This window comes from Purpureocillium takamizusanense, chromosome 2 (genome assembly GCF_022605165.1).
Source record: "Purpureocillium takamizusanense chromosome 2, complete sequence".
Classification (NCBI taxonomy): Eukaryota; Fungi; Ascomycota; class Sordariomycetes; order Hypocreales; family Ophiocordycipitaceae; genus Purpureocillium; species Purpureocillium takamizusanense.
This window is the reverse complement of record NC_063069.1, coordinates 4,407,788-4,427,894: the sequence shown is the minus strand read 5'-3', so window position 1 is coordinate 4,427,894 and position 20,107 is coordinate 4,407,788. Positions and strand designations below refer to the sequence as shown.

The following is a 20,107-nucleotide window of genomic DNA, read 5'->3' as shown; positions in this document are numbered from 1 at the left end:
CTGCTCCTGTCAGTGTCATCGGCTTTTGTTCCGTTCGAACAGGACACTTAGGCTTGTCCCGAACCCACGAACCGACACGCCGTCAACTCCTCTCCATGCTGAGACCGATTTGACGGCGTACTGCCATTGACGAGACCAGAGGAAGTGTTTTTAGTGCGCGATATGCCCTGCGTCACTCTTTCACACAACGATACGAAAGCAGTCAGTGAGGTACAGGGTCAGTCGAGGCAGTGTACGACAAAGACAAGCAACACAACTGGGACGGAGACCTGGGGCCCACGGGGGTACCTGTTATTCTCGCCGGAAAGCCCCAGGGGTGGCCAACTGTTTAGGTCAAGACCAATTGGACACCGCGAAGAATCTCCTGACTACCGCACCCCAAGGGTATATGGATTGCAAATATTGACACCAATAGACGGTATGGAAGGCGTTTTCTGCTTTTAACGGTATTCTTCTCGTGAGGTTGGGTACTTGCCCAGCTGCTGAGCTGCCTCGATGTCTGCCCGAGTGATGACTAATTACGAAACTCTCTCCTGTAAATATTCTTGAGCATGCATTACCAGGAGCGAGTTGTTAGCTGGAACCATGCTACAGGGCACGCTGAAGGGCATATTATCGTCTGAACTTAGATATAAAGGCTATCAAATCAGATGTCCCCTTGCGCTCCTCTCTCTCTGCAGCACATGCCTCGGCGACAACCAGCGAACCCTCATCACGAGAATAGGAATCATCGTCCCAGGACTCACGACCGCTCGGTCTCGCAGCAGTTTGCAAGTCCACGTGACACGCCTTGACGGGGTAGGTGAGGCAAACGGCAGGGGCTGTTGAACTTGTTCGCACGGGCTCGGCTTGAGTATGTGGAACCGTGACAGCTCGTCATCACCATACAAGGAATCACAGCCGTATCTTGGCTCTGCCTGAAAACAGACTCAAGAGTCGAGTGTCTTCCGCGCAGGTCGTCTGGTGCATGTGAGCGGCGGTCATTACCGCGTGGTTGACCGATCGACGAACGGCGTTCCGCTTCGGAGAGGTCGAGTTAGCTCTGCAACAGTGGGCTGATGACAAACTCTGGACTTCGCAACATCGTTCACGCAAGGGACATGAAGATGGAGCGACATGCATGCACAACGTTGCCCGGGGGGGGGGGGGGCGGCTTGTCATTTGTGCACTCGTCGCGGCAATTGCGTGGCGTGTTCGGGCAGCTTCCGGCAGCGGCAAAGGCGGCAACCGTCGAATGGAATCGATATCTACTCCTGTGCTAACTTCATATGTGATGAATCTAAACCGTTCTGGGACTAGACGCTCCCTGTCACATCCTCATCACACCCTTCTCCTCGCCGGGTCCGATCCTGTTGGCTCGTTACGCGAGACGTTCACGCCTGGTTCTCGAACTCATTGTTCACTGCGCCTCGGAGCCTTCAATCATCTCTTTCCACGCCGCCGGAGAAGATTTTCGGGCGCGATAGCCAGATTTTCCGCGGCATTCATCGTAACGGCCACGATCGTGGCGGTTCCAGTGCCGACCGAGCCTGCCTGTTGTTAGCTGGGAGTACTGTCGTTTCACGATGAGACGCAACATTTTAGCGAGTACAAAGGTGCCCACCGCCAGTAAGCAGATCTGAAGTGACCTCATCGAGGCTGTTCTTGTCGCATTCGCACGCATATGTTGAAGCGACTGAACGATAGACTTGGGCATACTTGGGAGGCTTAAATACCTGCATCAAATGACGGACCCGAGGCACGATTTCCTTTCTTCAAAACATGAAGCTCAGTTTCAGTCAAATAAGCGCGGATGCCTCCGCTAGATGAACAGTTCCCGAATCCCAACTAATGGAGCAGGTCTTGTCTCCCGTTGGCACAGCCTTTCCCGCTTCAGGTTGGACTTGTCTTTCCTTGGCTTTTGCTCGACATTCCGAGACGGTGACAAGAGTGTACCTCATGATATTTTTGAGAGCCTCTTGGTAGCCTTGGATGTCTTGGCGCAAGTGATCACTCTGAACATATCCCTCCACAAGTCTCTGGTTCTCGTCCGTGAGGGAGCGGATCCGATCTACCAGCAGCGCCACCTCCGCCTTGAGCGACCCGACCTCGCGATGGAGGGCTTGTATCTCGATCGTTTGAGGATCTTTGTGGACAGCGATTTGGCGCGCCTCATAACATTGAATCTCCGGCGCAAACCGTGGTGGCAATGGAAGCTGCTTGTTGCTCATGGCCAGGATACTTTACGATATGTGAGGATACAGATAGCGTGGGATCACAAAGATGGAAGGAATGCTTGTAACGTAGGGTCAAGTTGAGAATCGATTTATATCGGAGCATGCACGAAGCAGAGAACAGAAAACAACATTGTGCCCAGGTAGCCAGCCCTGCTTCCCCCTGTCCCCCAAACCCGTTCCGGAGCTCAGATTCCTATTTATAGATATTTGTCCCAATCATCCCCTCCCCAGACCTCGAAATTGAAGATTTCTATGTCATCGTCGCTGGTGGCCTCGGTCTTCGGCTCGCTGTATTCTGACGATGTCTGGCTGGTCATGTCATTGTCGGGGGGGCTTGACTCCCAAGAGTTGGTGCCCAGGCTTTCAGCGATGCCGTTCACGATACTTTCCATGCTGGAAAGTCTCTTAACGATCTCTTGCTGGTTGTCGTAGATCCACTTCAGCTGGGCTTCAATGACGATCAGTCTGTCTCCGATTCCGCGCCTGATCGATGTCAGAGCCTGCCATGTGAGAATCATCGCGAACTTACAACTCGGACTTGACTTCCGGTTCTTGAACGAGACTCAAATTCGGCTGAGGATCCAGTGTAAGCGGCGTTTGTTGGCGGGGGGCCACAGTTGATGAGACGGGGGTGCCAGAGTGGGACGGCTGTGTGGGGTTGCGAAGGGCAGAGGGATGCTGGGGAACACTCGACAGGTTGGTAAAGGCTGAGATGCCGTCTAGTTCGGCAGAAGTGTTATCGAAGAGGTTCAGCCAATCTTCGGCGGAAGTATAGTTGTGAGCCATCGCCACAGCTATTCGTCATGTAGGAGTTCCTTGTTACCGTTGGAAAGAGCAAACGAGCTCGTCTTTGGCGCTGAATCGCTGCATTATATATTTATTCGCGCCGGTTGCAAGCGCCGTGCCAAAAAAAGGGTGTGGAAATCCGGTAAGCGGCTTTCAGACTTTGGATGCGTATAGACAAGGTCCCGAGATGCGCCTTGCTACATATAAACGTGTGCCGCGATTTCTCCCTTTCTATCTCTCATAATGTCCCCAGGCGACTCTACCCGCAGAAAAAAAAAACATGCTCGGGCGTGCGGTCCTCCTCGCAAACGCGCTTACCTATGCGTACGCCGTCAGAAGCCCGCCGAGCATCTGCACCTGGGATCCTGTGCTACCGGTGACAGCAGGAAGCCGTGTGTCCGCGCGGGTCTACAATCCACTCTCTGAACGATGTGAAGCCGTTCTCCGGTTTGGTGATACGACCTTTCTCTCGTTGTCATGGTCATTCGCACCGATGGGTTGCGTTGGCTCAGAGATCTTGGAGATAGCAGTTCCACAGGGAGTTCCCAACGGTGATGCTTACGTCACCTGGTAATGTAACCATCGCCCGCCCACTTGAGTTTGCTGACATGGCTTGGCAGGGACTGCGCAGGCGACAACGCATGGTCTTGTGTTCATGTGAACCTCACCAACGGGTTGGGAAACTTGGACTCCACTGCAATCCACCAAGTCGGCGTGGCTCGCTGTGCAGTCGATGCTACAACAGGACCGACGACGTTTTCGACGGCAACGAGGGCAACGGCAGGCGGCAAGCCCACTAGCGGCGTGCTTGAGGGCGGTACGGACGCCACCACAGCGCTGACAACCCCTAGCAGCACGTCGTTAATCAGCCCAACATCAAGCACCACCGGCTCGCAACCGGCTGGAACTGGGGTCCAGACGGCAGATAGCCAGTCGTCTACGCTAGCGGTAGGCACCGGCGGCGGAACCGTGCCCCAGGCAGGTATCACATCCCAGGCAACCACGCAGAACGATGCTCGACAGATGCCCACCTCTGCAGCTTCACCAGCTCCTACAGTGACGGCTCCCGTTGGCAGCAGTACGTCGCCGGCGTGGACAAACTCGGAATCAACCTTCAAATCCACCGTAGTGACCGAATCGCGCCCTCCCGGCCACGCAAGCGAGACGGTGACCGTCACAGTCACGGCGACTGCTGCGGCTTGTACACCAACGCGCAGTTAAAATTCACGTAAGTGGACGCTACCACGTACAGTCGGGTCGGCGAATTCACACTGTACGGCCGGTCCTTGTCTCTTCTCCCGTTCATCATGGTGCACTTCTATCCAGAGCGGTTCAATCCTGCAGGTCGGGCTTGATCACTTTCTAAGAGACGGATCTGGACCACCCTCCCTTTCTCCCACTCTCTCTATAAATACCACTCTCGTCGGTGCATTCGCCTCGATCCTCACCACTCTCCCAGCACCCTTCGTTTCATCTACTGTTGAAGATGCCTTCTCCTCATGGCTCTCGACACAAGGGATCTCGTCATATTGTACCAGCTCCTGGACAAAACGGCATGGCCCCCCCAATGGCACAAGCCAGGCCGCCACAGAGATCAACTTCTCGGGCGGCTCGAACTCAATACCAGAATGGCGCTCACCTGGCGGGAATAGGTGCACAAACACCACCGCCCGGGATAAGTGGAACAAACCCTTTCTACGCTCCACAGCCAACGACGACACGACCACCATCAGAGCATCATTCAAGGGCTCAACCGCCGATTGCGAATCGGAGAGTCGCCGCTGAAAGTGTTAGCTCTCGAATCTTCGCCGGTTCTGCTCCGGCGGTAGTCGGTGCCGGGTCGCCGACACATCTGCCGCCGGATGACTCCAAGCACCCACAAAATGAAGGCGCCATAACGCAGAATGAGAAAGGGACCGATCAGGACTTCTCATTCGAGGACTATATACATGACCCAAGCAATCAGGCTCATGAGGCCTCAACAGACAACCAAGTTCATGCCTTCGGCCCCAATCTCGCAGATCAAGTTCCACGTTACGATCAAGACCTCACTAAGTTCAATCTTGGCCAGAAAGTCTCATATGGGTCCGACGCCGAGGCTGGTTCCCCCTCCGACGTCTTAGGAAGCTCGGGGCAATCTACGACCGACCCTGAGTGGAGCGTATCACAGCACGAGGCTACGCCTATGGCGCTAGACAGTGGAACATTGTATAACCCGCCATCATCATATCTACCACCTCCGGGCGCAGTACAAAGTGGTGCTATGGTATACCAGCAAGTGATGGGTTCCCAAAAGCCAAAGCAAACACAGCTCTCGATAACGGAGGACTTACAGCAACTACACCAGAAGGTGAATACTCTTGAAGGCAGGCTTGTCGATATGGAACGGCAATTGAATGGATGCAGCGCTAGCACCCCACGATAAGCTTGAGGAGAACGACTTGCCCAAGTCTGCCTATCGATGTTCATTCGACATTCTGCCTTGTCCAGGCTTCTCTTGCTTGCTACAGTACTACTGGGTTCTCCTTGTCTGCTGTCTGTTTTCCCTGTTTCCCTGTCAGTCATTTCCGTACAACTTGTTGCTATTGTTTCGGTCCCTGGCGGCACTGCGTGGAGCGATCCCAAGAATGCAGAAGCACAGACGCTTGCAGCTTGCTCGTTGTGTATTTTAGTTCTTTGACAGCACAACGGTAATGAATTGGATGCTATTTCTGCGCCCAGTCACCAGTGACAATGCTCATGGAAGACATGTTCTTCCCGGTGACACCATGTTGTGTTCCTAGGCACGAACCGTATGTGTCCTACTCGGCGTCAGCGACCTGCTTTCCGGTCCTGGTAGGAAGGGTAATGCAGTAGCGACGGTGGGCGACGCCCGCCATCGTAGCCGAATGGATTGGGGTGCGTCCGGGCAATTGTCAAGGGGCGTGGTATAAGACAGAGCAACACTTCTGCGCCAAAAAGAAGGGGGGCGACTCTATGAATTCGGTCGCCATGGGTGTACAGGATGACAATCCCCATAAGTCCGTTGCTGTGACTCATCACATCGAGAGTGTTGGCTGCGCTCTGCTAGATGTTGGTCGCGAGCGCACATTGTGCATTCTTGAACTCTCACCTGTAAAAATTCTCCCTTCCAAAGGTGCTACGACCTATCGTCCCAGCTGGATCAAAGCGTCTTAACAGCGGATTGGTGAAAAAAAAAAATCGAACACGTTCATGTGTATGAGCCATTTTGCAGCCATGCTTGCTTATCAGAGACACGAGGATGAGGTAATGGACCGCGAGACGTTAGCAGTACATCGATTCGCGTTCGGCGACAGGGACCCCGATACGCTCACTAGCATGAACAAGCTCGCACTTACGCTTGCCGGCCAGGGGAAGTATGAAGAGGCCGAGGCAATAAATCGCAAGGCGCTGGCGCTTCGTCGAGAGGTGCTTGGCGAAGAAAACCCCGATACGATTATAAGTATGGAAAGCCTCGCGGCTATGCTTCTCGACCAGGGGAGATACGACGAGGCCGAGACAATATTTCGCGAAATACTCACTCGACATCAAGAGGTGCTCGGCGACAAGCATCCCGATGCGCTCATGAGCATGAACATGCTCGCTCTTGTGCTTTCCGATCAGAACAAGTACGAAGAGGCCGAGGTAATGAATCGCAAGACGCTAGCGCTTCGTCGAGAGGTGCTTGGCGAAGAAAATCCCTACACGCTTATAAGTATGGGAAACCTAGCGGTTGTGCTTCTTGACCAGGGGAGATACGACGAGGCCGAGACAATATTTCGCGAAATACTCACTCGACATCAAGAGGTGCTCGGCGACAAGCACCCCGATACGCTCACGAGCATGAACAAGCTCGCAGTTGTGCTTGCCGATCAGGGGAAGTACGAAGAGGCCGAGGTAACGAATCGCAAGACGCTGGCGCTTCGTCGAGAGGAGCTTGGCGAAGATGATCCCGATACGCTCTCAAGTACGAACAACGTCGCAGTTGTGCTTCTCAAGCAGGGAAGATTCGACGAGGCCGAGACGATATATCGCGAGACACATGCTCTACGTCTAGAAGTGCTCGGCGACGATCATCCAAATATACTCACCAGTATAAGCAACCTTGCAGTCGTGCTTCTCAGTCAAGGAGAGCACGAGGAGGCAGAGGCAATATATCGCGAGATGCTAGCACTACGTCGAGAGGTACTTGGCGACAAGCATCCAAACATGCTCACGAGCATGAATAATCTTGCCGGTATACTTTCAAGTCAGCGAAAGTACGAGGAAGCCGAGGCGACGAATCGCGTGGCGCTTGCGCTATACCGAGAGGTACTCGGCAACAAGCATCCTGATGTGCTCATGAGCATGAACAACCTTGCAGCTGTGCTCTTCAAGAAGGGCAAACATAAGGATTCCGAGTCGATATATCGTGAGACATTAGCGCTATGCCGAGAGGTATTCGGCGACGAGCATCCCGACACGCTCACAACTATGGAAAACCTTGCACGGGCCAGTGAGGGGAAGCACGGCGAGGCTGAGGTGTTCTATAAATTTAAAGTATTGTATGGTCTCTAGTACATCAATTCATGCTTCTACACTGCATCACTTTCTGTCTTAACCTCTGCCTGTCGACCGTCGAATTATCACGCACCCGCCTTCCCCAAAGCTCTACCATCGATACCTCTACGGTCGGGATGCCTGGCCTCAGCATATGCCATGGCCGGAGACAGTACATGGTGTTCGGCATTCTTTGTCTTTTGGTGCTTCGTGGCTTTATTCGACCTTGATCTTGGCTGGAAGCCAACCTCGAAAATTTGCCATGGACCAGACAGCATTTGTCAAGCCTACCAACATCAAAGTCAGCGGCCTGATCTTCTTTGGGCACAGGGACAAAGTTATGTGTCTGCGCTGCTACATAGACGTCAGTCACGACACCAACTCCGACAGTTATGAACGTGCACTCATATCGTGTAGCGAAATTTAGTTGATTACGGTGGTTGGCTTGACGAAGTCTTGTGGGTAGCCAATACCGATGATGAAGATGATCTCCGCCTCCTCGACGAGATCATTGCTTCAAACCCCTTGCGTCACAAGAAACTTGTTATACCGGGCGAGAAGCTATGGGTCTATACATACTACAAGGCTTGGCAGCACCTTGAACGTGGGAAATACTACGTCAAAATTGACGATGACATCGTAAGTCGAACCCCGGCACTCTCCGCGACCGGCCCAATGATGCTCATTCAGTGCACGCAACAGGTGTGGGTTCATGACAATGCCATCCCCCAACTCGTCATGCGAAAGGTTCTGAATCCGAACGAATTGGTCGTCTCTGCGAATGTCATAAATAACCCACCGATGGGTTTTTTACACTATCACTTTGGGGCCATGCATCCATATTTTCCGGACCTGGGCAATGACGATACGCACCCAGAGTCCTGGAAACCTTCTCAATATCCCTTCTGGAATGGCCCAAGCGACTTCGTCTGGCCACTGCACAACGATCCACCTTTTCAGAATCACAGGTGGCTTAGGGTCTAGGAAGATCAGATGCTGAGTCAAACACCCGCTGCCCATATCAAATACGAAGTTTGGGGAGAAAGCTATCAGAACTGGGCTATCGCCGCCCAGATGCACTACTCGTTGCTGGAAAACATTGAAGAAGACAAGCTACACCTTTACACCTTTGACAAGCCGTGGAGGATGGATGGAGAGCGCATTCGGATCAACTTCATATGTGTCTACTCGGATGACATCCTCGATACGGACGTGGGAAGCTGGCCCAAGAACAGAGGAGACGAGGACATGATAGTTGTTGATCTGCCCAAGGCGCTTAGACGGCGTAAGTGTCTTTCCCACGACGAACGAACTGTCAGGAGCTAATGGGAATTTCCTCACGGCCGTGGTTGTCCAAGGACAAGCTTTGGCATCGCATTTCCAGTACTCCGACCAGCCCCAATTATCGTCTACGGATCTGTTGTCGCGATACTATCAGCTCGCAAAAGAAAGAGCCTGTACCTATACCAGATAGATAGAACTAAAATATGAGGGAGCGGTGCTGCCAGTCTCGCAAAAAAAGGGTGTGCCCCTGGTGCCTACAGTTGCTGGAGGAACTAATACGCGGTGACCTTCAAACAACCCATTCAAGAGCGCTCTCACATTGACCAGATACCAACGCTACGCCCTCTGTTCGTGTGGGCTTTGTTGCCTATCCGAACCATGATGGATGTTGGCTGGGCGGGCTGGCGTGGGCACGAGAGTTCCTTCCCAGAGTGTGCAGTGCATCTTGTGCTTGAAGATATTGCAACAGCATGCTACCCAGCGTAAGTCTTACTGCAGGTATGGCAAGTCGCCACCTAACGCAAGTAGTACACAGCACCGAGGCAGGGATACGACAGCACGCCTGATGATGAGCACCAGAGTTTCATGAGCTCGACGTAGACCCCAAGGACAGAAGATGTGGGCATGCGCTCCTAGACCCTTCCGCTGGCTCTAGGCTGTTGGCTCCAGACTGTTGGTTCTCACACTCAACTACTCATTTGCACCCCGTCCGTAACCCACCCCTCGAGGCAGCTGATCCACGCCCCTCAGCGAGCCCACGCCCTCCGACCAGAAGTGACCGACCAACACAGCGTACATGGACGAATGAGCCGTTGCTTTTCGTGCAAGAGTAATCCAGGCTTTCTATTCGACGGTGTCAAGTGGCTGGGTTGCGACAGTCTTAGGGTCGAGTAGCGCTCCCCCAGACATTTAGTTCCACAAGGCAGTGGCGCCTGCTGCTCCATAGGCCCGTCGCAGAGTATGCTCCTTCGTTCTCGAAGGACACGACGCTGCATACAAGGTCGGCGACACCTTAACAGCGTGCCGAGACTGGCGGGTCCGTCACGGAACCGCGTCTCCAACAAATATCTTCGGCAAAGGTTTAAATTGACGGCAGGAGAGCAGCGTTGCATGTCAGCTGTGTTCGGGTTCTGGCGGTGTTGATAGTGATTTGAGGGGCCGCTCAGTTGCACATGCCAGTTGTAGCGCACGTTGGTGGGCTAGCTGTCAGGCCAAGAGCACAGATTGAGAGACGATTTGATATCAATGTATATTACTGCGATCTATCTACTTGCGGCTATCACCTCTGGCAAACGCCAGGGAGCCTACAAACTCTTCGACGGAGCACAGCGTCCCTCGTCTACCGACCATCTGTCATGGTGTCTTTGAGGTGTTGGAAATCTCCATCCTTTCCTTCTCCAGCTTCGTGAATCGCGGCTCGAGACAACCCAACTTGGCTTTATATGTCTTCCAGAAGCTCAGAGCTTCGGCCATCTGGATCTCGCTAAGGTCGTTGCGCGCGCGAAGTGTCATATCCTCGAGTTGTTTGCCGAGCGTAATTCTCTCCATCTCCTCTGGCGTGAAGGAACAATGCTCTCCATGCTCGCCCGCGATACTCATCCAGAACGACGCCGAATGGAATCGCAATGCTCCCGGTTCGTGATATTTGGCATCCTCCAGGGCGCACCGGGCTATGCCTTCGCGAGTGGTGTAAGTTTGCCTGGGGACTGCTGCCACAGTCAGCGAATACGGACGCAAGATTGTGCGTCACAGATACCTGCTGTCTTGGACATGTTTGTCAAGGGTAAGAAAGCGCTGAATTTGAACACGGCGTGTGTGCGACGGCTGTACGAGGACGTTGCTAGACTGCCAGCAAGTGCTGTGGTGCTGTGGTGCTGTGGTACGCGGTGCTGTGAGCTTCAAGGCGCTGTAATTTGGGGCGGCCCGCCGCGCAGAACCATGCGCTGCACCTTCCCCCGATGCCCTCGTTCTCGGTCATGGTGAACCCCAGAACCCGCGCATCCACCCTCTTCGCTCTATCGATGCCCTGCGAAACCAAGCTGCTTCACACGGTTCTGATGTATATGCACTTCCTGGAGATGGCGGCCTCTAACCCACGAAGCAACATGCTTCCAGCTGAGCCAAACTCCGACTTGTTAAATGCTCATCTCTCCGGGACGCGTCCGACAAGAGTTTTGTTGGGTTATTAGAGGTTGTCCAGCGAACCGAATCCCCAAGACCGCCATGCGGTATACGGAATGCTGTGGAAGAATGATTTCTTCCGCCGCAAACAGGTACCTGAAACCCGCCATGGCCGCTATGTGAACGGCAACTTCCCGGACAAACCCGGACACTCGTGGTTATCCTCGAAGGCGATAGTGTTCGAGCCCATTTGGCGTTTCTCAATCGAAGAGAGTTGAAGGAGTACTGTCGGGTCCGGCAATATCAGACGGACAAGGGCGAACCCAACATGGATCGATGCGCGAACGAGCTTGAGGCGGTGCTACAAGCACAGATCCGAGTGGGAACAGTGAGCCGCGACGGCTGCGTTATAGTGGAATGCGCCAGCATCGCGGTTGCACCACGAGGTTCGGGCCTGACGCCCTGCAACAGCCCGTAGTGGGCGATGTTCCTGCTGAGACAGTAGAGGATCCGGTGCATTCGCCTGGCTCCCTCTGCTGTCCGCATGGTACCACTACAAGCACCAGAGGGCCAGAAATGTCCTCTCCGCACTGGCCAGTGTGTCCGTCGTCCTCGGATACGGCACCGCCAGTGACCCTTCCGCTTGGGCCAAGGACATGACGACCTGTGGCTATTGCGTCAACGCAGGAGGCACCCCCTCCAGGCCGTTCTCCAGCACCACCAGCGGCCAAATCTTCACGGCTGATATGCGATCTACAGACACCCGGTCCAGAGCTACTGAGCCAGGCAGGATCACCACCAGCCCACAGCCATTGGCAACCATTCAAGCCGCTGAAAGCATTGGAGACACAAGGTCCAGCGTACCCAGTACGACAGTCTGCCGCTTTACTACAAGCTGACATATCCTCTCAAGTAGCTCACGCCCAAAAGTCTTCCTTCCCGAACCATGCAGACGGTCCACCGAAATCGTATAATACAATCCCGAAGACGCCGGCTCTTGCGTGGCCAATTGACCCAATATGCTCTCCGGCCGTGCACCCGTCGAGTTGGGCAGAGTTTTCAGCCTCGCCCTAATCAGTTTACCAAGCACATCTACATGACCGAGAACCCGTAAGAGGCCGCTCGCAGGGCTTATTCTCAGCGCCATTACCTCTTTCTCCGCCAAAATCGCTCCATCAACATCGTATGCCGCCACTCTCGCAGCCAAGTCATGTTCCAGGGCCATTTACCCCTCCGAACGCGGCGTCTCCAGCATGGCGTCCTCATACAGTGCGTCCTTCCCCCCCTGCTCCACTGCCCAGACGCGCACGACCGAATTTACGACCTTTGGCGCCGGCCTCGATGCTAGACCGCCAACCTAGACAGGACTACCAAGCGGCGATATATTCTTTACTCCGGGCTGAGGCTTCAGCGGGGAAGGCTCGATGCGCGAGACCAATGCCAAAGCGAACCATGTCGGCAGGTGTGATACAGCCGAAACGCAAGCCATCAAGCCTTGTGCGTCTAGATGAGCTTGAGACTATGGAGTTGGAGGCAGAGCATGAGCAGTATCACAGCGCGCAAGCAAGGGCCCTGTCCAGGGCATGCTTTCCTCCCCTGGTTCTCTTGTATATATTGATGGAGAGGAGTTTGTCATGTATCGCATACTCTTGAAGCCGTCGTTCTGAATCGAAATACAATTCATCAAACCACTGTTACACCCGCCAGTGTGAACGTTCCGCCTATACCATGCCAACGCCGTGCGGGCGCAACAGTGTCGTCATGGACTGCACCCACTCCCAAGGCCGTGCTTGCCCTCCTGGCTGGCTATCAGAGTATTCCCATCCAGCGACACCACCAAATCTGACGTATTCGTCTCGCAGAGAGTGTATGGTGCGGCTCATCTCGGCGAAGGGGAGCCATCCCGTTCCTTTAGTTTGGGACGTTAGAAGGCCAGCGACAACCTTGGAGTGATCCACCTTTGCAGCAATAGTTTTATAGTCTTGAACGTTCGACATGCTACCAAAGCCATTGTAAAATTGGACGTTGTAGAAGGAGATGTCTGAGCCAATCTTGTTCTCGAGGACCTCGTAGCTAAAGCCACTGAGGTTGGCGCCTCCCAAGAGTGCAGACGCGACAGGCGCAAGAGTGATGAAGAGGTGAAGCTTGCCACCATGTGTACCGCAATACTCTATGCCTTCAAGCTCGGCGTGGTTATCGCCTCCAGCTCGGCCGATGCATATGCTCTCCGAGTTTGTTTCGATGTGAATGACTTCTTCGAATCGTTCGACTTTTTCGCGGGGCCAGACCCTACGCATGGATTTGTTGAGTACGTCGACCGAGCCACGACGCAGCAGGCGGGCATCATTGGTGTCTCCAATACCAGCGTCGTGCTGGGTGTGGACTACGATACCATCGATCCGCCTAGGGGTCGTAGGTCGGTGCGGCTGGCAATCCGCAGACCTGGAATGACGATCTCGACTGCGGGTCTAGGCGCGATGAATATGGCGAGGAATATCCTCAGGCCTTCAAAGATGCCTTTTGGGAGGTTTCTTCCGTAAAAGTGTATCAATAGTGGTTGCTCTTAGTCCGTAATTTGCTTGATGTAGGACTCTCGGCCATCCTACGACCATCAGATTATTATAGTGTCGGAGAGGGCTTCCGGCTCTCCAACAAGACAGAGGCAAAGGATGTCATTCTTGGTGTACACATGCTCCTCCGGGGAGAATAAGAGACTTCCATCATGTCTACTTCCTGCGTCATTCCCTGTTGTACACTTTGGTATAATATTTCCCTGTCATATGTCATTCTGAATCGACAGCAGCCTTGGCCTTCCTTGCACAAGTCTGGAGAACGCTTGAGACTAAGGTCCGACGCCTAGGGAGGGTATCGGGACAAGGAGCCTGCTGCAACCTGAGTAGCCCTTTGTCTCTAACCGAGTGCTCTATGTAGTTCATCTAAGGCATTCAACCCTACGAGCATGCAGAGTCATGCAGCTTCGTCGCCTGTCATATCCACGTCCATGAGGCTCGGCTCCGAGGCTGGAGACGGCTCCTGCATGACGATGTCCGAATCAGACCACGTACGAGCTTCCGGACTTGTTCCTGGCATATATTCGGACTGAGAGTCGATGTCCATGCCTGATCCGCAGCTGTCTTGTTCGCCGGTGAGATCAACACAAGGATATAGAGATCCCCCCACAAAGACCGAGGACCCGGATGTTGCGGACCCTGACGGTTGGCCACCATTGATAGATACAGGTGGCAGCGAAAGGTCAAATTCCATGTGAGGGAAATCGAAAAAGGTTACCATGAAATTTCTCAGGACGGCCGTCACGGAGAGGTTAGACCCAGCGGCCACGGTTGAAATGGTCGGCAAGAAAGCCTTCAATTGCATCAGACGGAACATGCGTAGAAATGGCTTACCACAGCGACGCCCGGGTCGATTGTAAAGCCTGGACTGGCCGTCGCCCTCCATCTGCTGTGTGCCTGGAGGAATTGTGACTTCGAATGGTGCAGCTGGCACTGCAGCACCTTGGTCTATTTTCCCGGTGCGGAAGCCCAGAAGCCTAGCTCGTCGATGCAAAAGAAAGACGCAGTTGTTGTCTAGAGCCAAGCCCGGCTTGTCGCCGGTATGCAAACTTTGCGTCGCGTTAGGCTCGCTATATGGCTTCTTATCGCTCAAATGGGGAAATTGACGGATCGTGGACAAAATAAGCACACCATAGGCCAGCTCGAAGGATGGTTGCCCACGGAGAGGTCGAAAGAGACCCTCTCGGACCTCCACATACGGCCGTGATTTCACCCAGCAATTGCGAAGAATGGCCTTCAAGGAGTTTCCGTCTTCCCTAGATGCCTTGCGAAGGCCTGCTGGCAGTAGGTGAGTCCAGATTATATCTGCAGCGACGGCCAAAAATGAGAGATTGGCCTGGAACGACTCGACGCCGGGGATCATATTTGAAGTGGCAAGAATCTCTTGCTCGACCCGCTCTCTCTTAACGGGGTCTGTGATCCCGCTGAAGACTTCTCCTCTTCCAAATGCCCGCCGTATCATCTGACGATCCAATTCGCATATGGCTGGAGCTCGACCTTCTAAAAGCGTCACGGTGTGCTTATCTGGAGGACCTAACATGGCAAAACCCAAAAGCTTCGACCAGTACCTGTGTATGTAACAGATGCCGGCAACTATTTCATCTTCAAGACGTAGCGACAGCAACCTCTCATATACCGTGAGCTGCAGAGAGTCGATTAATCCCCCAAAGACCGACAAACGGTCAAGGGCAGCTTCTACCGTCGTGTTGTGGATCAATTTGACAACCCTTTTTTTCTTCTCGTTGAGCTCGCCATACCATCGGCCGTAATTGACCTCGTCGTTCTTATGCTCGCGTAACTTTGTATATACGTATCCATCCGGATACGAACCTTCGCTGTAGCTACCACTCGGGTTGGGCCTTACGACGTTGCGGGGAGATGTAGCGGTGAGGTCTACGAGGGAAGCTCCGGTCAAGTCTACACAAAAGAGATTGACCGCCCATGACAAGGTCGGGTACCTCTTTCTTGCGGCTTCAACTTGACCACGTCCCTCTGTGAACCCAATGACTTGGGTACGCAGGGCGGGATGCCTGCCTTGAGAGTTGTATTGTGCGAGCTCTAGCGGCGATAGTTTGAGCTCGCTAAAAACGGATGAGGCTTGTGAGTAATCGATGTAGCCATCTACTGAGTATTGTTCAGTTCCGTTGTGTCTCGCTGTCTTTTTGTGGAGGGCATAATCTGCCTGCGGTAGGTCAGGAAGCCACGCTCCCGTTGCTTGAATGTAGTATAGCAACGAAAGAGGGACCTCGACGGTGCCAAGGAAAACGCCAGAAGCAATAGGCATCATGTGGCTTAAAGATACTGTGACACTAAGGAGCGGAGGTGAACATGAGCGAGGTCGGTCACGAGCATTTATCCTTCCCAGTGTGAGCAATTGGGGTTACGGTTGTCACTTTGCTGTAGGCGTGAAACAAAGAATTAATGACTCCAACGCCACCAGCCTGTTGGGATATACTGGTAACGGTTCACTGTATGACTGGGAGAAGCATCAGAAATTCGAGCCCGGTCGCCTGTCCATCGAAGGGGACACAAAGCCAGGCTAAATGTCCGCAAATTGGGTGGCTGCGTAAGTCCACGCCAGATCAATGGATTCCTTATCACCAGAGCTTGTGCACGCCATAGCCGTCCTTCTGCCGCAAAGCGATCTTTGGCACCTCCGTTTAGCATGCCGTGGCATTGCAGCGGCAACATTTGGCATAGTAACCAAGAATGTCTCGGTGTTAGACACCAGGTCTTCGCTTTGTAGCCTTCTGGACTTCCTCCGCAGCCGTGGGACTAAATTATCGACACGTACTTTGACGATATACAGTGGCAACTGGTCACCATGTTCCAAAGAAGAATGGCTTGTCCATCCTTTGCTCCGTCGGGAGCAGAGTGGCAATTTGTCACTGAGCGACCGAAGCCCCGCTGCTGCAACCGAAGCTGACGCTGCGTTTATGAGATACGCAGAATTCTTTCATGAAGAGGACAGCAGAAGCCCTGTTGAAGATTTAGAGACACTCAGGTCTATCTTGGGATGGATGCCGAACTTGAAGTCTCTTGTTCTTGTACCACTCCACCGGATGGGTCCAGCAGGGTCGAAGAACTGCAGCGTCGATGCACTAATCCGGCATATATGGATGCTGCCGCCTCCACGCTGCTCGTCAAAGACATTGGAACGGTTTATGGAGTTGTCACACAGTTTTACATCGGTCGAAGAATTGTTCATCGATGGCAAATTGCACCTGGACGGGCTGGTATATCGCGGATCTAAGGTGATCCGCGTCCTCAGAGTTCGCTCGGCTACGACCAATTGCAACGGTAGTCTTGTGGACTTCTTATCGTCGTTCCCAAGTGTGCGGGTTCTGCATCTGTCTATGCGGACCAGGACAGCGATGTGTCTTCACTGCGTCTCCCTTCCAGAGATCCGAAGCCTGAAGCTACAGAATGTTAACGTGTCTGAGTTTTCTCTCCTCGAGTTCATACTTAGCAGCCCGCAAATCGAAAAAGTTCAATTGAGCGAGGACACATTGAGCACAGGAACCTGGCACACACTCCACAACGAACTACGGTCTCTGGGACGTTCAGTTCATATCATGCTTAATGGGAGCCGGTAGAAGGCGCAAGTGGGCGGCCAAGGTCGCACGACCTGCAATGATATATCCTTATGTTCGTCGGTATAAATGTATTCATATAATCGATCTGTAATTGCAAATTGTCGGTTCGTGTGCACTTGGTCGTGGACTTGGTCGTGGAGGAATAGTTGATCGTGCGCTACCGGCCGTAGAGGCGTAGCTGTCAGTGCATCGGGCGTGATCGATCGGAGGAAGACAGTGCGACACGTGGCACATCAGTTAATGAAGCTGCCGGCAACGTATATTTTGCTGCACCGATTGCGGCACTGAAATGCGTGGTCGTAATGCCTCTTTGGTACGAAGGCGATGGCCCCTAGTGTAGTCGGAGGAGCATGCTGCGACAGGAAGAGCGGGGGAGTCGCTCCTAGACCCTACCGCTACCGCCTGACAGCGGGCGGCGTGGCTTGCCCCGTAACCCTGGGCTGGCCACGGACCGCCGTCCGTCTAGGACCCAGAGCTCGCCCACCAGCTGATTCTGTGTTCGCAGGCATCGGGCTCGTGCCGCTCTGTTAACATCATTGACTGACTGTAAGTCCAGCGACGCTACCGTGCATCACAGTCCTTACTCCCCGCCTGCAACTACTCTGGGTTGTCTGCCCACAGCGCGTACTTCTGGACCTTCAAGTGATAGCAGAAGGTCCGTTGTTGTGACCAACGTGAACCCCAACTATCATGGCGTTGGCAACCAGCTGTGGCTTCCCGTACTTCTCCCGCCTTCTGCAGAGTTGCGCATCTGTCAACCGCGAAGCGCGCAGTGTCGTCATGCGCTGGGGATACCAACATGGCATCCGAGCGCTCTTCAACAAAGATACAAGGTCTCACTTCTTTGTTTGCCCATTTGACCCGATGTACGACACGCCGTACGTTCCGGCACCGACGGCAAATACGAGCTCCAAGACAAGGGAAGTGAGGAAATCGGGTACGACAGAATTATAGACAACCAAGGGCAAGGGATCACAGAATTTAGAGACAATCTTTCTGGCAAGAAATAGTGCATATTCTAGGGAGAGCCCACCCTCTAAAGGAAATAAAATGTTTGACCCCGTGTAGTAACGGGCTTAGACTCTCTGCAAAATCATTCTCGCCGTCTAGACGGTTACTACGGTAAATCTTACTCTCGCCATATTGTAGCTTTTGGCATGAGTTGGCGTTTTGAGGCAAGTGCGGAGCCTCCTCTCGACGTCTTGAATATTCATGGATGCCTGTTAGAGGTATCGTGTTCCGTTCGTCGCTTGATGACTTGGCCAACCTGAAGGCCGTCCAGTGTCACATGGACCTGCAAATTATCATTCCGGACGATTTTCCTATTCTTGTGACGAGGTTCGCTACCGGGGCAAGTGCTGCAGATAAAGAGGAACAGAAGTGAATCTCTATTTGATGGCATTTATATCTGACGTTCGGCCCACGATATGCCCTATAACATACCCTACAACATAGTTCCAGCTAACAAGTCGCTATCAGTACTGCATGGCCAGGAATGTTTACAGGAGAGAGTTTGGTAATTAGTCATCACTCGGGCAGACATCGAGGCAGCTAGGTAGCTAGGCAAGTACCCAGCCTCACGTAAAATACCGTAAAAAGTAGAAAACGCCTTCCATACAGTCTATTGGTGTCAATATTTGTAATCCATATACCCCTTGGGGTTCGCCAGTTAGGAATTCCTACGTAGTGTCCAATTGGTTTTAACGTTGACGGTTGGCTACCCCTGGGGTTGTCCGGCGAAAATGACAGGTACCCCCGTAGGCCCCGGAAATCCGCCTACACTCCCCTGGGCAGTTCCCTAGGGCCCTGCCAAAACCGATTCCAGCAACCTCGCAGTGCGCTCGCACTCGAGTGCGCCCGCACTCCCCCAGGGCCCTGCCAAAACAGATTCCAGCAACCTCGCAGTGCGTCGAGTGCGCTCGCACTCCCCCAGGGCCCTGCCAAAACAGATTCCAGCAACCTCGCAGTGCGTCGCACTCGAGTGCGCCCGCACTCCCCCAGGGCCCTGCCAAAACAGATTCCAGCAACCTCGCAGTGCGCTCGCACTCGAGTGCGCCCGCACTCCCCTGCGCCTCCGCAAAAACAGATTCCCGCAACCTCGCAGCAGTGCGCTCGCACTTGAGTGCGAACGCACCCCCGGAGTAAACCGGATTCCCGCAACCGTACAGAAGTGCGCCTGCACTCCTCGCGAACGGATGAACCGCGTGGCTGCAAAAGACGCCATCACGACTGTTTTGAGACATGATCATGTCACGAGCTGAGCCACAGTTCCTAGGGGTCGTTCAGGTTCCTATTAGGCAGATGCGACTTGTCACAGGTGTAGGAGAACGATTGTACAATCAGCAGCAAACCGACCGCCTCCGAAAGCTCTTTAGAAAAACATCAATCAACCACAGCCGCCGCAGGCACTGGATCGATGGCTACATCGACAGCACTGCAGTGCACTCGCTCTTGTCCCAGCTTCGACTGTCTCACACGGAGCTCAATCAAGCGAACCAACGCGGCATTTACCCTTGCGTCTGTGATCACGTCGTTTACTATACGCAAGGCCGCCACCGAGCAAAAGCAGCCTTAGGTGCTGGTCCATCTTTTTGGACGGTAAAGGTGTCATATATCAGTCTCAATAATCTTCGGGCTAGCCAAGTAATTAGGCGACGAACGGAGCAGTGCCAACATGAGGAACGAGACTCAGACGGCCGTATCTACTCGAAGCTTCGAGAATATACCGATAGCCATGTGGACTTCTTCGAATGGCACGAGAGGCTAAGCCCGGAGAAACAGCGCATTTTTCGGGCGGTCAAGCAGCGCCGATCTGTAGTCGAATCGCTTGATCGGCTTATGGACTTACCGGCGGTCATCGATTTCCTACACCTCGGCAGCCTTAAAGACATGTTCCAGCATCGCGTTGATGCGGAACTCCTCGATGGCCTCCGATCCATATACACTCAGTGGTCAGACTTCACACTTGGCGATCCAGCTCTACAGAGGGCTGTCG

At 53.5% G+C, this 20,107-nt stretch overlaps 9 protein-coding genes across 9 annotated transcripts; 4 read left to right on the top strand and 5 right to left on the bottom strand.

Annotated features, from left to right (window-relative positions):
- Window positions 1–1,399: 1,399 nt before the first annotated feature.
- Window positions 1,400–1,663, bottom strand: JDV02_003124 (uncharacterized protein; the record flags this gene model as incomplete). Its single annotated transcript, XM_047984217.1, has 2 exons — window positions 1,400–1,529; window positions 1,578–1,663. The coding sequence occupies 2 exons, from the start codon at window positions 1,661–1,663 to the stop codon at window positions 1,400–1,402; spliced, it is 216 nt and encodes a 71-aa protein (XP_047840191.1).
- A 115-nt stretch (window positions 1,664–1,778) lies between these two features.
- Window positions 1,779–2,210, bottom strand: JDV02_003123 (uncharacterized protein; the record flags this gene model as incomplete). Its single annotated transcript, XM_047984216.1, has 1 exon — window positions 1,779–2,210. The coding sequence occupies one exon, from the start codon at window positions 2,208–2,210 to the stop codon at window positions 1,779–1,781; it is 432 nt and encodes a 143-aa protein (XP_047840190.1).
- Window positions 2,211–2,413: 203 nt separating this feature from the next.
- JDV02_003122 (uncharacterized protein) lies at window positions 2,414–3,002 on the bottom strand (the record flags this gene model as incomplete). The annotated part of the gene is made up of 2 exons (XM_047984215.1): window positions 2,414–2,699; window positions 2,746–3,002. 2 exons carry the CDS (start codon window positions 3,000–3,002, stop codon window positions 2,414–2,416), a joined length of 543 nt encoding a protein of 180 aa, XP_047840189.1.
- A 639-nt stretch (window positions 3,003–3,641) lies between these two features.
- On the top strand, window positions 3,642–5,718 carry JDV02_003121 (uncharacterized protein). The gene is made up of 2 exons (XM_047984214.1): window positions 3,642–3,819; window positions 3,884–5,718. The coding sequence occupies exon 2, from the start codon at window positions 4,489–4,491 to the stop codon at window positions 5,425–5,427; it is 939 nt and encodes a 312-aa protein (XP_047840188.1). The 5' UTR covers window positions 3,642–3,819; window positions 3,884–4,488; the 3' UTR covers window positions 5,428–5,718.
- Window positions 5,719–6,143: 425 nt separating this feature from the next.
- On the top strand, window positions 6,144–7,559 carry JDV02_003120 (uncharacterized protein; the record flags this gene model as incomplete). Its single annotated transcript, XM_047984213.1, has 2 exons — window positions 6,144–6,557; window positions 6,810–7,559. Exons 1-2 carry the CDS (start codon window positions 6,216–6,218, stop codon window positions 7,557–7,559), a joined length of 1,092 nt encoding a protein of 363 aa, XP_047840187.1. The 5' UTR covers window positions 6,144–6,215.
- A 244-nt stretch (window positions 7,560–7,803) lies between these two features.
- JDV02_003119 (uncharacterized protein) lies at window positions 7,804–8,525 on the top strand (the record flags this gene model as incomplete). The annotated part of the gene is made up of 3 exons (XM_047984212.1): window positions 7,804–7,905; window positions 7,959–8,180; window positions 8,244–8,525. 3 exons carry the CDS (start codon window positions 7,804–7,806, stop codon window positions 8,523–8,525), a joined length of 606 nt encoding a protein of 201 aa, XP_047840186.1.
- A 90-nt stretch (window positions 8,526–8,615) lies between these two features.
- Window positions 8,616–8,867, top strand: JDV02_003118 (uncharacterized protein; the record flags this gene model as incomplete). The annotated part of the gene is made up of 1 exon (XM_047984211.1): window positions 8,616–8,867. One exon carries the CDS (start codon window positions 8,616–8,618, stop codon window positions 8,865–8,867), a length of 252 nt encoding a protein of 83 aa, XP_047840185.1.
- Window positions 8,868–10,178: 1,311 nt separating this feature from the next.
- Window positions 10,179–10,524, bottom strand: JDV02_003117 (uncharacterized protein; the record flags this gene model as incomplete). The annotated part of the gene is made up of 1 exon (XM_047984210.1): window positions 10,179–10,524. A coding segment is annotated over one exon (346 nt), but the record flags the coding sequence as incomplete, so codon positions are not given.
- Window positions 10,525–12,667: 2,143 nt separating this feature from the next.
- Window positions 12,668–13,243, bottom strand: JDV02_003116 (uncharacterized protein; the record flags this gene model as incomplete). Its single annotated transcript, XM_047984209.1, has 1 exon — window positions 12,668–13,243. The coding sequence occupies one exon, from the start codon at window positions 13,241–13,243 to the stop codon at window positions 12,668–12,670; it is 576 nt and encodes a 191-aa protein (XP_047840183.1).
- Between the last annotated feature and the right edge of the window lie 6,864 nt (window positions 13,244–20,107).

Coding starts and splice junctions, on each gene's coding strand:
- JDV02_003121 (XM_047984214.1), top strand. CDS start 4,489: ATGCCTTCTCCTCATGGCTCTCGACACAAGGGATCTCGTCATATTGTA.